This window comes from Chionomys nivalis, chromosome 3 (genome assembly GCF_950005125.1).
Source record: "Chionomys nivalis chromosome 3, mChiNiv1.1, whole genome shotgun sequence".
NCBI classification, from domain to species: Eukaryota; Metazoa; Chordata; class Mammalia; order Rodentia; family Cricetidae; genus Chionomys; species Chionomys nivalis.
The window spans coordinates 1503570-1521574 of NC_080088.1; the positions used below are offsets into that span (position 1 = coordinate 1503570).

Below are 18005 nucleotides of genomic sequence, written 5' to 3' on the forward strand. Positions count from 1 at the left end.
TGTAGCCTGGGCTAATGCACACAGGGTTTCTTCAGCCCAAACATCATCCATTGGCCAAATGGTCTTCATTCCGTGACTTGATGACAGATGTCCTTGGTTTTTAGTATTAATAATACTAAAGAGCCCCTATCCATGCCTGCCTCTGTGACCATCCACTCTGGAAACACCCAGAACAACACCACAGGTATTGTCTTGTAGAAAGCAAGCATTAGAGGGCAGGTGCCTCCCTGCTTCATGTATCTTCTCTATTACCAGCAGCTCTGGGGTGCTCTGATTGCCCCTTTCTTTTGATTCTTGCGGAAACCACATCTCTACATGGATGCTCTGGGCTCTGTGACAGTCCCCCAACATCTTCTCATAAGGACCCTTCATTCTCATTGGACTATAGTTGTTACATCTGCCCCATTCTCTCATGTTGGGGGACCGTAGTCTTTTGTCCTTCCCTGCCTGCTCTGCTGGCCCCTTTCCTCTCTTCCCATCCCCAAGAGTGTGGAGAACTTCAGCACCACGGTCAGCACCTGGCAAACATAACAGTGGCTTTACTCTTGTCCCTGGTGATCTGTCATGATCTGGGGTCAGGCATCTGACCATCAAGCTGATCTGGTTCATAGAATTTGTAAGCTTTCCAATTCTTCCTTGGATTGTTTGGAATCAGCAGTGAATATTATATGTCTCTGTTCCCTTCTTCCACCAGCCACTCAGGGGTCTGCCACACTGCTCTCTGAGCTTTACTTTATGCAAACATACAATGCTCCCACCATTTTTTTTTTGGCCAGAACTGCTGCCTTTTATATCTAACACAAATGTTTGTTCATCATTCCTTCCCACCAGTAAGCCGAGACCTTGCAGGGACATTATTGTGGTGGAGCAGTCCTGAAGCAGTGTCTGGTACTATCATCTCAAAAGAGGTTTAGGAGAACATGTGAAGGCTGTAGAATAAGGATCTTGAGCTTGAGGTAACACAGTTGAGGTCAAATGCCAGCTTCTAGTTATCAACATCTGTGTGTAGACTGACTCCCTAGACTTTCACACTGAAAACTAAATCCTCAGTTTGTCTGAAATGATTTTGTTTTCCACGGGTGAAAAACAAATTATGAGTGGGAGGGTGGCTTCTGAGTCAAACTAGAAGGTTGTTTTGCAAGTGGACCACCTACAGGGACTTAGGCTGGGTCAAAGGAACCTATAGCTGGTGACTGTTGAGTGCTCAGCAGGTTACATAGTCACCCCTCCCTGCTTTGGTGTTTTACAGGACTTGGGAGGTTGGGGGAAGAAGCAGGCAGCCTCTCTAGGCTCTTAGTCTCTTCCATGTCCCATAAATGTGGTTGTAATGAAAAAGTTCTGTCTTCATTGGTCCTTGCACTTCCAGAAACTTGCATATTATCTGGATAGAACCATCAACCATCTGAATCCTGCTTATCCCTATTTCTTTGTATTTGTATCTAGCAATTCTAGTGATTCCTCCTTGTATCAAAACATCTTCTGCAGGAGACCTGATTTTTTCTCTATGTGATAGGCTCATTGTTGGACATCATTTTGTTGACATAGATTTCTTCCCCTCATTCATCCTCTATCAAACTCATCATTTACTTTCACCACGTTTTCTCCATGTTGATATCCTGCCCCCAGTCTTCCCAGCTCAAAAGATGCCTATACTTTGCTCTTTGATAGTGATGATCCATTTCCATTATGTGTGATTCCCAAGAAGAAAAATCCTTACAAGCATTCTGAATCCATGCATTTTTGTTTCTTCAAGTCTTGCTTTACATTGAGATAAGGCAGCCCCCTTAAGCTCATCACTAGTGAGACAAAGGAGTTGACATTCCCAAGACTCCATGAAAATCCTTAAGGATTGCAGGAGAGGACCAGTCTCAGGGTTTCTTTTCTTCTATAATCAACAGCTGCCAATGAGTACACATCCTCAGTCAACTGCCCATCTATTCTAATACAAGAAACTTGGCTGACCTCATCTTCTTCTACCAAAATTCTTCTGCTCAAACTGCCACATATTCCACGATATCCCTTCACAGTAGGGAGGTGCTAATATCCAAAATAGCTGAGACTGAAAACAGATTCCCGCCACCACAGATTTGGGATGAAATGAGTTTTTAAAAATTGAAATTGATCAAGGTGCTTCTTTGTGGGGTTTATGCTAAGGTTGAACCGGCTTGTGTGGAATGATTTTAGCTTTATCACACTTGGTTTAGGAAGAAAGGGTCAGATATAGTGAAGGGTTTTGCTGAGATTTGGGCCTTTTAGAACCAGGGACCTGGAGTGGGAGCAATGTCTGAAATATAGTTTGCCATGGTGCACTATAGAATAAGCACTTGTGTGTGGCCGAGGCTCCACAGAACCAGTTTCCATCACGTGTGTTTCCCATCCCGTTCTTCCCCAGGCATATGTGTTGTGTGTTTTCTCAAAGCCCCTTCCTGTACCAAGCTCACCTCAGTCCTTTACCTACTGCTGTGGGTAATAAGTGTGTGACCCCATGTACCCTCTGGTGACCAGCTCTGGCAAGAAGCTGGGAACATTGTGTTGAGATTTCACTTTGGGGGTATTTTTTTTCTTTCTTCCTTTCTTTTTTCTTTTCTTTTTTTTAAATTCCTGTTGTGAACTTTCAAAGGCAGAGTAAAAAAAACTCACATCTTTATCTCTTCTTTTTTGAAAAACAAAACCCAAAAGACTCCTGGGATTCTGCTCAAAGAACCAAAGATGTTTCCCCTCAGCTGAACTCGGCCACCATCATTGATATCCACCCTTCCTCCACCTACAGCATCCGCATGTACGCCAAGAACCGGATTGGCAAGAGTGAGCCCAGCAACGAGATCACCATCACGGCGGATGAGGCAGGTAGGTGGCACTGGTTAGAACCTGCCACCCAGTAATCTACTCTTGTGATTCAGACGCTTAAATGTAGAATCAAATCACGCCTTTCCCTGTTCCTGGTGACTTTCTTTGATGTGGACTTCCCATGGCCCTGCACCTTATAAAATGCCCACAGCACTTTGCCCCAACTTTGAGATCATTCTTGCTATTCAGATGGTCAAGGTTCTTAATATAGAAGTGTGAACGGAAAAAATGAGGCAAACAGTGCTGAGGAATTCAAGGAGTCATGTCATATAATCTCTTGGCTTTGCTGCACTAGACCCAGGTTGATGGGAAAAGGCTAAGTGTGTTCCCAAGACCCATGAGGTCAAGTGTGGGAGAAAGATACAAGCTTAAGTCAGAAACGCCAAGAGTATGTCTGTGGGCAAGTGCAGAGGCACAGGTAACTTAAAGGTTTATATAATCACTTTATTGTCCTACCATGATAAATTATTTCTTATTAAATGTTTGAATTATTAAACTTTGAAGATACATTTTTGAAAAATGTAAGCATCTTGAAATGGACGAAGCAACTTCTACCATCCTGCCACCTAGAGCTGACATAGGGCCATCTTGACAGAACCTTCTAGATCATTTTCGGGACCAGTTTCATCGTTCATACATACATCTAGACATGCTCCTCAGTATGCTCACTCACATGTGAACACACACAGACATATATGTCTACTCCAGCCTGCCTTGATGGAGTTAACTGTTATCAGAAGACTGAAAATTTGGCCCTGGTCAGTGTTTGCTGATTGTGAGCCTATCCCATGGAGGAGGGGAGGAAGCCAAAGTTTTTGGACTTCTGTTAGAAGGAAGCAATGTCTGGCTTGTTTCTTGGAAAGTGAAGAATGACTGGTACTCAATCCTACCTTTGTTTCTCCACTGTCAATCAAAGAGTTGTATAAGTTTAATCTAAGGTCAGTCCAACGTCCATCATCTTCCAGTGTCCGTGACTCACCGGAAGTTGATATCAACTTCCAGGCAGGTTGTTATTGACTTCCCACTGCCCACTCTGTATTCTGCATAGATATTATATGCTGAAATGCTCTCCTACAATTCATAGTGGCATACCCCACCACATATGGAACAGACTCTACGTGGTTGGACGTGTCGGTCATTTTCAACTTTTCTTTAGTGTAAGCCCTGCAGTAGTGAACACCATATCATCTTTCATTTGCTCCTTTTTCAAGATTATTTTCCCCATGCTAAATTTGAAAAAGTGTGATTTCTAAACCAGCCATAGCATTGTAATTCTCTGTTATATGGTCAATATTACTCTTGAGGAAATAAGTTTAAGTAATGGACACTGTTTCTCCCATCCAAGTACTAACCAGGTCTGACCCTGCTTAGCTTCCAAGGTCAAACAAGACTGGGTGTGTTCAAGGCCATAAACCAGGGCCTATTTCTCACTGCAGGAAGACATCCAGTCTTGAAAATGGTTCTTAAGGGTGGGTACTAGGCTGCCTTCATGTTTGATCCTTGGCCTCTGTCTTCATGTCTTCTCATCTGTAAAACAGATGTATGTCTGGTTCATTTTCCTCCTTATGCAGACACTGGAAAACCAAATTCCGAGCTCCAGAAGTACTTTGATTTCAGAAATAGCTGAAAACTGAGTATTGACATATTTCAGCAAAAACAGAATCATATAAAAATGTTTACCTACCCCATCCCTAACTTCCTGGAGTTACAGTATACTGGCTGTTCAAAGACTAAGTTTCCCACAATCTTTACCCCACACTGCACTGTTCAGCCACACGCCCAGTGCCCTCCTGTCCCCTCACATCCTGCCACTCCCTCTTTCCAGCAGTATCTCCTGCAGCTGCTCCCCTGACGTCCATTACTAGCACTGCTGTTGTTGCAGGCTGTGTCCTTTCCTCTTCACCTCTGCAGCAGCCTCTGGTTGTCATGGCAGCATCTCTCCCTGCATCCAGGAGGCCAGGTGAACAGCTCTGGCTATTGCTGTCTCTGCAGATAAAAACAGTCTGTTTCCTTCGGCTCCCTGGCTAGGCTCTTGGATGTTGCCTAGGTGCTGACTTGGGCAGCCCCATCTGAGATCTGATTTGACATTCAAATGAGCAAGAAAGAGGATGGACTAGCAGCAAGGCTTTGTCTCGGGGCAGGGTTTGCATGACAAGAATCGGAAAGTCATTTTCCACGTGTGACTCACAGGTGGGGGTGCAACCACGCTGACCAAGGGTCCCTCCTTAGAACTGACTGCTGTGGCTACAGATGCCGGTAGCCACCTCCTGACAATGATGCTCAAAAGGCACATCTTTGGGGGAACTGCAGTCATCTGGGGAGACCTATGTGATACTTTTCTGAAAATAAAGAGATTATTTGTCAAGCAATAGCATTGCCTGGAAACTGTAGTGTTGTAGTGGCCAAGTGTTGGGCATCTGAGACCACTTATCACTTCACACCTGCAGAGAAGACATCTGTGAGATGCTTAGCTCTGGGTTCCTACCCTACCCCCTCACCATTATGGAGCTACAGGAAGTGACTCCCAGTAGCCCTACTCAGACCTCCTGTTTGACACTCTGCTGGGTATTCGTTCTCCCTCCCCACTCTCCTAAACCTTCCAAACCTTGGCTCTGCTTTTCTGTGCCTTTCCTAGAAGAGCTATGTCAGAGACTCTTCCACCCCGTGAGGTAACTTTCTGCTCTCTGGGTAGACCCAGCCTCCAAGTCTTAGCATCTGAGATCACAGATCTTGATGACAATAGCATATGGGGCTTATGGTAACTTCTGCATGGACCCCAGTGTCCTGAACTATGCTGTGACTCCCCGAACACTAGGGAGTATTTGCTATTGATATCTCAACCCTGTGTGTTCCGTGTGAAAGAAGATTTCTCAGTGTGTGTGTGTACTGAATATTAATATTTATGCTCTTCAGCATGATACAGAAGTACAGTTTGTGTATGTGGTGAGAAAATATAGTAGTGTTAACCCATACTGAAGATTCTGAAGGGTGTTAAGGTCTGAATGCTGATATGCCCCCAAATTCACCCAATGCCCATGTCCGGTACGAGGTGGGGCCTGAAGGGGCTGACTGGACCATGAGGTTGGTGTCGTTATGAGTAGAACTGACCTCTAATAACAGACCCAAGAGAACTAACTCCCTGCCCCTTCCACCATTCGAGGGTATAATGAAAAGGCACGATATACACTTTCTCTTTTTCTGGCTCCTTGCTATTGACACCTCAGATTCCAGAAACCAATTTCTGTACAAACTAAAGTTCTGAGGAGACCCTGGGATGACTGTATTCTTCTTAAAGGAGCTTGAGCCGACTAAAATTGGAGATCTAGACAGAAAAGATAAAAGAGGCCATGGACAGAGCGAGAAGGCTCAGAGAATAAGAAGGAAGCTGGAATAAGATCCTCCCACTGCAGGTCCAACTAACAGCTCAGGGGCCTTCATCCTCCTCTCCTCCTGTGTCCCCAGTCATAACCTGCAGAGGGGTCTAGCCTTGGCAAGACTCCATTTAGGATCTTCCTAATGCTCACACTCCGAGTGATATATCACTATTTTAAATCCAGGCGCTTATATCACCATGTATCCTCCCAGCTGCTCTTGGTCCTCGGTGCCTGGCAGCTTTCCACTGGAGTCCAGTGCGGTGTTCCCTCCGATGAACCTGTTATTGACAACGGCCCCTCCCTTCCCTTAACTGAAGCATCAATAACTTAGCCAAGGAAGCCAAATTCTACCCAGTAACCCAGTAACAAGAATAATGTGATCTAAATATATTGCATCTGTGTATGAAATTGACAAAGAATTTTTTTATTAAGGAGAAAACATAACAGAGATTGCATAGGAACAAATTATCACCCTTTAAGGAAGAGTTTGAAGGCCTTGAATTTACATGTTTTCCCCATGGGAAATTGATTTTAAGACCCCTGCAGTATCTATCACAAAGCTGCCTCAAGAAGGAATTGCTGTCATTTGCACAGCGCTCCTTCCTAGTGCTGGAAATATCATTGCTTCTGAACTTCAATTCTGGATATTTTTATGTGAAAGTGCCCATGTGAATAATCATACCACTTAAATGCACTTGACCTCAGAAAGCAAGTATGTAGCAAAGATCACACCATTTAGTGATCTCTAAACTCTAGACTCCCTTGTAGTGCCCCCAAACGGAGTCAGAGTGAGTAGACACACTATCAGAGTTGACAAGATCACCTCTTAATGGACCAGAAGTGCCTCTGACTTCCCAGGGCTCTATGATACCTACCAGACATGCCACACCATGGCCGACTTTTGCCAGAGAGCCACTTCCCGGTAGCAGCTGAACCCTGAAGGTTGTATGGCACTGAGTGCCTGTGACCGAGTGTGGGGTGGCTGGCCCCCTCCTCATCTTCAATATCAATCTGTGTGGCAATCTACAAGTCCAGTTGTGCTAAAGGGTCTTGAATGTCACTGCATTTTTCCAGACTAGCAGAAGAGGGATGGTTGTCTCTGTTTGTATCTGTTTGCCTACAAGGAAACAACTTTGTTTCTCTTTTATGGCTGGCAAACAAAACCCTGTTGTCTCTATGAAGCACCTTTTCTTTCTATGAAGCCCCTTGTCTTTCTTCATTTCCCTATGGGACTGGACCTGCCACATCCACTGAGAACAGTGCGGAATGGATATGCCAGTCCTGGTCTCCACCATGACCTGACTCATAGTAGATGCTCGTCAACTCCCCAGAAAGAGAGGTGGAGACAGACATTTGGGAGGGAGCCTCATCAGGAAGATTTCCCCAGCTCAATAAACAAACTCAGGACTCTGCCTGTAGCTAGGAAATGGATACCTGGGAGAGAGAATATTCTGAGAGCCTCGCACCTCACAGTTCTTTGAGAAGCAGTTGGCTGTCATAAGCAGGAGGCTCACTGGACAGGGAGCAGCCAGCTCATGAGGAACCTATGCAGACAAGCCAGTGAGTGGCGAAATCCTATGCGTTTGGCAGTCACATAGACCTCTCCTTGACGTGTCCAGCCAAACAGAATGGGTGAAAGTTGCCTTCCTGTGGACATGGCAAAAATACTAGAAACTATGAGCAGATGCTAATCCCTGCCACTTTACAGATTGGCTAGTTTTTACTTCTGTATATGTGCAAAGATGATCGATTCTGGGAAATGATGCTATTTATCAATCTTCACCTCCAGTCTCTGCCTACCCTAGGGATACTGTTGTGTATTCTAGTATAAAAAGCACAAACAAAACAACCTCCTCAAGGATGGAAAGATGTCTCAGAAGTTGAGTGCATGCTGCTTATGCAAAAGACCCAAGTATAGTCCCCACACCTATGGTATGTGGCTCACAACTGCTGTAGCTCCACCTCCAAAGTCTAACACCAGCACTCATGTGTATACATATATAGGTGTATATATACACCCATACACTCATACACATGAGCATGCAAACACACACACACACACACACTTAATAATAAAACTATATATTTAAAACAAAACAACCCCAAAAAATCTCCTTTATATATTACAGCTTCAATTTTGGAGCATGTAAGCCAATTCTTAAGCATTAAATGCCAGCATGACTTTTAAATTTAGTGCAATAGGCAGGGTAACCTGTGAATTGCTCTCTCCATTTCAGCATTAAGAATTCTCTCTGCCTTGATATCGCCTCGCAGAAGTTGCCTGTGATTGAGTAAAAGGGCCTTTGAAGCTCAGTAAGGTTTACTTTTTCAAAAAAAGCCCTTTTTATGAGTAAAGTGTCTTTCAAGTGATGTTGTAGAAACAACAGTCACCTTTAGTCCACCCTCAAAAAAGGAGAATTTGAGAGAATAAGTGGAGACACTGTTAGAGTTGACAAGGTTAATCCAAAATATATCTGCAAGAATGATTTTGATGAAGTCTAGAGAGATGATGGCTCAACAGTTAAAGCACAGATTGCTCTTGCATAGTTCCCAAATGTAGCTGACAGCACTAATGTCAGGTGACTCACAGCCACCTTTGACTCCACCTCCAGGGGATCTGATGCCTCCGTGGGTACTGCATTTATGTGTACACACCCACAAACATAGACATAGTTCAAAAAAGTCAAAACAGATACCTTTTTATAAAAAAAGAATGATTCTGATGGAGAAAGCTAATGCTTTTCTGTAACCGAGAAGTCTATTCTACAGGGTTTTATCAGGTCTGACATTGTTTCCTGTGTAAAGTATCCAGAGGCAGAGCTCTGGCGGTGAAGGTCCCAGTGACTGGATACTAGGAAGCAATCTTGATGCTAGGAAAACCTTTTGACAGGTAGATTAGAAAACTCAAGGGTATGCGGTGGGCACACAGCTGTGCCCGGACCTGTTAAGGGGAAGGAGGAGACTCTGTTTCTGCATCTGCAAAGTCCCAGAAAGGGACTCCCTCGGGACTCAGCTCCTGAGAGACCCTGGGAGACTGAAGACAGGCCAGAGGTATGCTAGGGTCATGCTAGAGACATGTTAGGATCTGGTGTGTACCCAGGTAGGAATAATGCCTGTAAAAGCTCCCAGACAAGGCTAGAATTTGATGGAGGGAAATTAAAGTTCAAGTGCAAAGGCTCAGAGCTCTCTAGAGCCTGTGTGTTTTGATGCTGCTAAGGCACTGGACAAGGGAAATGCATAAATGACCAGGAGGCCATGAAGTAAAAGGGAGAGGGGCTCCATGCAGGGAGTGTGACTAAGGAACTGGGATAACTAGAGTAACCAGGTAACTAGGATGGATGAGAGCTTCAGAGGGCTTTGGAACCTGGCCCCTTTTAATTAACACAATAGAAAGTTGGGTGGTTTTTGAAGCCCAACTATAGCAGGGGGCCAGGGTAAGGGGGCCTTGATGATGTCAGAGAAAGCAGAGGGCAAGCTTGGCAGCAGATTCCAGGGAAGGCATGGACAAGACTGGGAATGGGATGTGGGTCAGAAAAGCAGGCTATGGGCTGAAGTCCCTCCTCTCTGCAGTCCTCAGACATGGAGGAGCCCCCATTGGCCTTCAGATGCATAACACTGAAATACAGTGAGCCCTGTTTTTGAGACCTCATCACTTGGCATTGATGCCTTCATCCTCTGCGTCCCACAAGCCCTGCCCTGTGGAACTTGGCTGTCCTTTCTAGCCTGCATTATAAAGCAGCTGTCTGCCGCCTTTCTTCTCATTGACTAGCAGCTTGAGCATTTGTCTCTTTCTTGCCTCTTTTTTTTCTGTTGTCTTATTAAACTGGGCTATACAAGGCCATTTTTATGCTGTTTTAGCCCTCCTGCCCCACCGTCCTTTTCCCCTGCCCCTCCCATCCATCCCCTGAGACAGTTTTGTTTCTGCTTACATGTCATCTGTACATACATGATTTTTATGCATCTATTTAAACTCCAGGACCCACAAATGAGAAAAATATATAATTATTGTCTTTCTGAGATAGAATTCATCTGCTTAATGTGACCAACCCAAGTTGCTTCCCCTGCCTTGCTTTGTTCTCCATGTGGCTGAGTAGACTACCACTGTGTACCTAAACCACATTATCTTGATCCATTCCTCTGTTGGTTGACACCTAGGTTGGTCCCATAACTGAGCTATCATGAATAGCGTTGCAGCAAACATGGATGGACAAATGTGTCTATGGCATGGTAACTTTGTGTCTGTTGTGTAAACACCCAGGGATAGGGTAGATGGATCCTTTGGTAGGGTTGCTTTTAGTTTTATGAAGAACCATGAAACTGACTTACATAGCCTCTGGACTAGTTGACCTTCTTAGCAGTGGGTATGGTGGCTCCCTCTGTCCCCATTTCTTCCTCTGCAGAGTCTCTGCCCACCCACCTCCAACAAGGACAACATTACCTCTCTTCACTGTCTCTAAGTCTCCTAAAGCTGTAACCAAGCAACCGACCTCTTCTTGGAGCTACCTTCTTCAGCTCTTCCCTGCCCTGGGAATCGCTGGGTCTGAGTTGCAGAGAACACTCCTTTCCGTGGGCCATAGCAACTTCTTCTGCTCTTCTCATGGGCCTGAAGCCTACAGCACTTTCTTTATATATTGGATCCTAATATGCAGGCTTCTCTGTCATTTAGAGTCATCTCTCAGAATCCCTGCATTCCGCAGGTCCACACTACAGTTTAGAAAGATTTATAAAGATTGAATCTGAATTGTACACACATAGACTTTTCTTCTCGTACTATTCTGTAAACAACACAGAATCACAACTCTTTGTATGGCCTTTATGTTTGGTGTTCTGAGTCTCCTAAAAATGTATATATATGCATGGCATATGTTACATATAAATTTTATACCATTTTCTGGGTAACTTGACCATTGTTGATTTTTTTTCTGCCCATTTCCTTACAAAAGAAAAAAATCTACCCCTGGTGTATATAACCTGCCTCTGTGTTTTGGTTCCTGCAGCTCCTGATGGTCCACCTCAGGAAGTTCACCTGGAGCCCACGTCATCTCAGAGCATCCGGGTTACCTGGAAGGTAAACTGAACCAACACCTGTGTCTTTGACACTGTTCTTAGTGTATGAACCCCAGTATTCTTGTCCTGATGCCAGGATATTAACATTTTATAAAAAGTTTATTTTTCAAAAAAATATATATGAATATATATATATATATGATTCAATATATACATATACATACACACACACACACACATATATATATACATAATACATACATACATACAAACAGTTGTCTGATCACAAGGATTCATCCTGAGAAATCTGTCTTTGGGTGGTTGTGTCATCATGAAACTATCATAGAATGTATTTATCCAAGCTGGCTGTGACACCTCTAAATACTCAAATCCTTGTGATAGTCATTATATGTGCCGTTGTCCCATTAACTGAAATACTGCCCCGTGGCAGAAGCATGTTTGATATGCATAGTTTGAATTCCTCTATAGTAAATTATACAACTCTAAAGAATGAAGTTGCTCTGTCTTACTTATTTTGTCCTGAGAATTTGTTCAGGGTCCCTAGGATCAGTCTCAGGCAGATAGTGAGATGGATACCCCTTGACTTTGTAATTCCATCACAGCTGAAAACCTCTAAATGCTTCTTGGGAATGAAGAAAGCACTGTGTAGTCCATGATGCATGATGGAAGGAAGGAGAGAAACCTCACTGTACGTTAGCTAGCTGTGTCCTTGGGTTCCCTGACCACAGCATGAACTTTGGAAGCAGCTGTCTCCTGGGCAGTGTGGTTGTAGATAAAGTCCAGTTGTTGCTGCTCAGCTTGCTGTGGGCTGCCCTGACAGGGTGGAGCAAGCCTGAGCCAGGGCAGGGCCTGCCTTAAAGGTAAACTTTATAAAGGAGGTGGTGGTATCTGTCTTCTGTGCATACCTGTCACAGATCACTGCTTTGAGTGGCCACTGACTCGCAGATTCTCGGGTCATGGCACTTACCTGTGGGTGAGATGCATTGGAAATGAGCGATTTTCTTGGAGATGCATTTGGTAATGACCATATGGGTCAAATGCTGTTTCATCTAGGGAACTATTATTGGATCATGCTTCCACGAAATTCCACTGCTTCTGGCTTTCTCTTCTCCCACCTGTGCCCTTCCCCTCCTTTCCCCTCCACTCCTCTTTCCTTCTCTTCCCTTTTCTCTTCCTCCTCCGATTGGCCCTCTCATAAAATGAGGAGCATGTGTGACAGAAGCAGGCTTTCACTCTGGGGGTGCGCACCACCTCAGGTACTAACACGGTTAATGCAGGGAGTCCCTGTGTATCTGCTTTTTTAGCCCTAGCCAGTGAGCTGTGTTTTCAGCAGACAGCATGACAGACCATGTGGCTTGGGAGTGTGACGAGCTGTCCTTAGTCTTTGTGACCAGTCCACTCCTGTGAGCGCCACACACTGTACAATAAAAGGATCTCAGCATGCCCTAACCCTGTGCACATCCCAGCCGTGCTATGAACAGAAAACTGGCTCAGTCTGCCCTGAATAGAGGCTATGAAGTTTCAGCCAATTGCTCCATACATCTCTTTGCATCTAGCTACTGGAAAGGGCCAGATATTACTGTGGCCTTGAGAGGGTTTTCTTTTTTTTGGGGGGGGGGGGGTTATCCTATGTGAAGGGTGTGTCTGTATACCAAGCCTCTACCTCTTGTAGTTAAAATTGGAAACTTCTGGGGCTTTGAACAGGTCCTAAAATCAAATGCCACAGTGAAAGTTAATGCACTACATTACATTTCTTCCTAGAGCCAAAGGGACGAAGGTGTTATGGAATGCACAGAACAACTGGCTTTCCTAAGACCACTAGTTAGGTGCCGTGCAGGTGTACAGCCCTGCCCACAGGCATTGTTGCCTGGCTCTTGGGCAAGCAGGCAGGCATACTGGTGACTAACCCCACCGAGTGAGGTATGGTGGCTGGAGACTCAGGTAGACTAGCTTATTGCTCCACCTGATGATATAAAAGACTTTAAAGGGCATTCCTGTTTCAGGCAAGCTGTGGACCGATCTAAAGGACGTGCAGAGATGGTGTGTGCTATCAAACATGCCTCCCTGTGGTAGAAGAGTTCAGAACATGCAGTTTGTTTAAGGAGCCTAAAGAGGAAGAAGAAAGGGAGAGGAGCGGAAAGACAGGGGGACAGCATCAGCCAAATGGGGAGCCCTGTGTCCGGGAGTAGGCATGGGTATGTGTGGAATGGTAGGAACCTAAGATGAGGACTCAATCACTCGCCCCTATGGACAGCTGGATTGAAAGATGTGTCCAGTGTAGGGAAGGGAGGAAGAGAGCAGGGCTCTTGGTTTTGAGTGGGAAAATAGCCATTTTAGTCCTGACACCCCTAAAATATATATATATAAAATTACTAATTTTCAATTGCACTAGAGTTTGTTATTAAAATTTTAAATCATTGTCTTATGAGTAGACCTTCTTCTGAATCTCTGTTATCAAAATAAATTATTTACCTCTTTTCATTTTAACTGTTTGTTTCACTAAAGGAAAGGGTGAGATTTGAAACTTTTCAGGTCTAGTTGAGGCTGCCCATGCCCTGAGGATATGACCAATCCCATAGACACTTGAGGCCTCCACCATCAATCCCTTGTTCCCCAGTCATCCCTATCCCTCTGATCCCAGGTGCCTTCCTTACCTGTCATCTTTCACATGGTACCATGGCACCTTTCCTGCCCAGTTACGGATTCTCAAGGCTCCAGTCACATGTAACACTCAGGGAAGACAGGTGTATCCCCGACATGGGATTACCTGTGACATTTCCAGCACTCTCAGCCTGTGTTCTGTGCATCTCCTCTGTGCATCTCCTCTGTGGCTCTGTGGGCCCCTTAGAGACATGTGTGCCTTGTTCATATATGTGCATGGGTGAATATGTGAGTGAAGAAATGAATCAGGAAAAGAGTAGCTGGTGGGAGAATGAATGAATGAGTGTTTATGAGTAGGCAGGTCTGTGAGATGAGCAAGCCAATGAGCTAGGGAGTGAGTGGGTGGGTGGGCAGGCAGTAGTGAGTAAGTGAGTCCAGAGGCAATGGATGAGTGAGTGGGTAGGCGGGCAGTAGTGAGTGAGTGCAGAGGTGATGGATGAGTGAGCGGGTGGGCAGGCAGTGGTTAGTGAGTTGGTGGGCAGGCAGTGCTGAGTGAGTGTAGAGACAAGAGCCCCTGGGAGGTGGAGTGAAGGAACCCCTAGGCCAAGTATTCATAGCACAGCAGCCTCTGAAAAGCATTCCGGGTTCTTAGGCAGCAGTGGAGAAGAGGCCACACTATTCAGATGCAAGCTTCAGGGAGGACTAGGTGAAGGTCCAAGGTGGGCTTTGGTGGAATGCTGAGTGCAGGGCACTGGACACCAGAGCTGTACCCCTCACACCCTTTCCGCTGTCACTCACTGAAGGTGAAGGGTCACAAATCTGCAGGTCCCAGCTGTGAGCCCCAGGAGGGCATTCAGGAGCCAGTCCTGTGTGAGGCAGGATGGCTGCACAGAAAGGCTCAGCTGTTGCACTTTCTGAGTTAGGTGGAGGCACAGAGCAGAGGCTTGGCAGAGATTGCAACAATGTGTCCTGTTAAAGTAGAAATAAATAACCATGAGTTCCCCTGCTGTGCTCTGACTGCCAGAGGGGAGAGGTTTGCCTGGGGATTCCATGTTTATGACTAAATAATACATTTATTTGATAGAACACTTTAAAATAATATTTAGGTTCCCTCCCCAACCCAGAAAGTTCTGCCCTAATCTATATTCTGAAGCATCTTTCTTTCTCTGTCTCTGGGACCAAGAGTCTCACTTTGTAGCCTAGGCAAACCTTGAGCTTACTATAAAGTCTAGGCTGATCTAGATCTTGTTATCCTCCTGCCTCAGTCCCCTGAATGCTGGGATTAGGTGTGTGTGTGTGTGTGTGTTTGCCATAGTGACTCATAGAGGAAATATTCAGTATTTGAAATAATTACTCTAGATATCTCAAAAGGTTGCAATTGGAGGCAGAAAAATATTTCAGTTGTAAAATTTTGCTTTTTCAAATGAGAAATCTTTTATAGACTGTCTCCAAAATATACACTTTCACTTGCTGAAGTATCAGCATGCAAAGAGGAATTGTAAGCTGATTGTTCAGAATGAAGCCTCAAGGAGGATTCTACCCCTGTCTCCTCCTCAGTATAGCATACCGTGACTGAGAATACTTTTTAATAAGCGAAATTTTCACTTAGAATCCTACATGCTTTCCATGAGGGTCTCAGTGAATTTCTAGAATCAGAAGAATGGACTTTTCACCAAGCTCATCTCCCCACCCCTAGTGACCGCTGGTGGACTGGGGTCAGGCTGGGAACCGCCATGTGGGTATTTCATGCCTACAAGACTTAATAAATATGAAATCCCTTACTTTGCCTTCCAGCCTCATAGGGTGAATGTCACCTGACATGGTGAAGCTAGAGCAGATCTGTATTCTACCTATCCCTACTAGCATGTTATGACTAAATTATAAACCTAGCTCAACACTCTTCTTTCGTACAAGAGTTAAAATTAAAAAGTTGTCTTGAAATACATTTTAATTTTTTTCAGCCATTCTCTTAATCCTAAGGCTATGAAAGATTACAAAGTTCCATTTGCTGTCATGAGTTAATCCACCGGTTCTGGTTGGGGGTTATGGGTGCTTTATTAAAAAATGTGTACATGTCTCACAGATATGTAAGGAATTGTCAGTCCTTCATGTATTAGCAGGTCTAACCTCTTCCCCTTCCACAAGAGAGAGAGAGAGAGAGAATGAGAGAGAGAGGGAGAGAGGGAGGAAGGGAGGGAGGGAGGGAGGGAGGGAGGGAGGGAGAGAGAGAGAGAGAGAGAGAGAGAGAGAGAGAGAGAGAGAGAGAGAGAGAGAGAGGAAAGAAACTTTCTCATCCCCATGGGGTAGGATTGATTTTTCTGGACCCTCGAGGTGGACCAGGAAGTACAGGCTTTAGGAGGGTTCACTCCTCAGCAGCGGGGGAATGCGTGCATCCCATGCCATTGTTCAGATTTATGTTTTTTAAAAGTCCATATACCTGTCTTTTTGTGTGAAAACCTTTGTCCTCCACAGAAACACCCGGGCCACAGATTCACACTGCAGATACTGTACATTTAAACAGGCACATTCCTTCGGCAACCACCTGGCTTATGCTCCATTTGGAGCATGCTCTATATTTCCCTCCCTCCCTCCTTCCCTCCACCATGATTAGGAGAGCCAGCTTCGGGAAGGCGCTGGATAAGCCAGCTTCAAAGACCCCAGTTTTTGTGAGAGCAGCACCCCCAGCTCTTGGTAAACCTTCCAGCATAGGCCGGTGCTCAGCCTCAAACAAAATAACAAGAGATGTTTTTTTACTTAGATCTTAGATGAGAGATTCGCCATCATAAAACATAGTGTCTTATTTGCTCTACCAGGAACAATCCAATTTCATGTAAAAACAAGAGAAATCAGGTAGCCGTTTTTCATTCACTTTGAGAAAGAAGGGCAAGGGAGAAGGAGGGAGCATCCTGCCACTTCACCAGATCCACTTTGGAAATCAGTGTGGCGAAAAAATAAAGGATAAAGAAGATTTGAGAAAGACTTTTAAAATACAGCCATTTGCAAGCCATACAAATGGGTTGACAGGGTACTGTTGTTGTCATGGAGATCAAAGAGAGGGCCTTATGGATGTGGGGGTTGGGGTATTAAGAGGCCAGAGGGAAGGGCAACTGGAGGGGCAGGGCTGGAGAAGGACCAAGGTCTACAGAGAGCAACAAAAGAGAGGAATAAGTGCAAGGAAATCAGGGCTGTTCCTACTTCCAAAGGGAGAGGGAAAGGATAAAAACCAGCCTGGGTAAATAATTAACCAACCGTGACCTCTGCTCCAGAGTATACAGTACCTTCAGAGGGATTCCAGAAAAGCTGAAGAGATGCCACTCACCTATGAAACCGCAGTATTCAACACCAGGTTCCCAGTGCAAAGGGGCTCAGCTGCAAGGCTCTTGGGCTTGGATGCGGAGTAGGAGTAGGAGCAAGCCCTCAGAGTTACTTATTCCATTTCTAAGCGCCCATTTTGCAAAATGCTCTTTCAATGTGCTTTAAGGAAGTGGTTGCCAGGTGGGATTTTTCATAAACCTAAAAGTTTCTCTTCATTCTTTGGTGGTTTGAATATGAATAGCCTCCTTAGGCTGGTATATTTGGACTGGTACTGTTTGAGAAGGGTTGGGACATGTGGAGTAGGTGTGGCCTTGTTGGAGGAAGTGTGTCATTGTGGGTGATCTTTGGAGGTTTCAAAAGCCCATGCAAGACCAAGTGCTGGGCAGGAGAGGAGGATATGTAAGCTACCCTGTCCTCAGGAGCCCTGGCAATCAGGTTCAAAGCCAGCCCCTATGAAGCGGGCATGTGGCATAGAAGGCTCCCTGTGTAGTGAGTCTGAGGAAAGGCCTCCAGACACTGGCCTCCAGAATGAGCAGGGTTCGGGTAGTGAGATGGAGGAGAATATTCTCAGTGTGGCAGCTGTTTCTCAGATGGACTGTGCGGAGAACTGGGATGATGTTTAGAATGTGGGTAGAGATGACAGCAGTGATGGTGGTGGCATCAGATGACGCAGGAGTCATGGAGGTTTGGATAGTTAGTGTTGCTAGCAGCTACCGTGGTACCCCAGAGGCATGGTGGCAGTAGTGAGTCCTCACTCTATAGGACAGCTGTAACAGCTTTGTCTACAGTGGTAACTAGCAATTCTATCCGGCACCTGAAAAAGAAATACGGGCAATAGCA

General features: G+C 45.1%; 1 protein-coding gene across 1 annotated transcript in view; it reads left to right on the top strand.

Moving 5' to 3' along the window:
* Dscam (DS cell adhesion molecule) overlaps positions 1-18005 on the top strand; it is a 544090-nt gene that overhangs the window by 426346 nt on the left and 99739 nt on the right. The window contains exons 16-17 of the mRNA XM_057763777.1: positions 2680-2847; positions 11219-11289. Of these exons, the coding sequence (XP_057619760.1) occupies positions 2680-2847; positions 11219-11289 (239 nt within the window). The remainder of the gene's footprint in view (positions 1-2679; positions 2848-11218; positions 11290-18005) is intronic.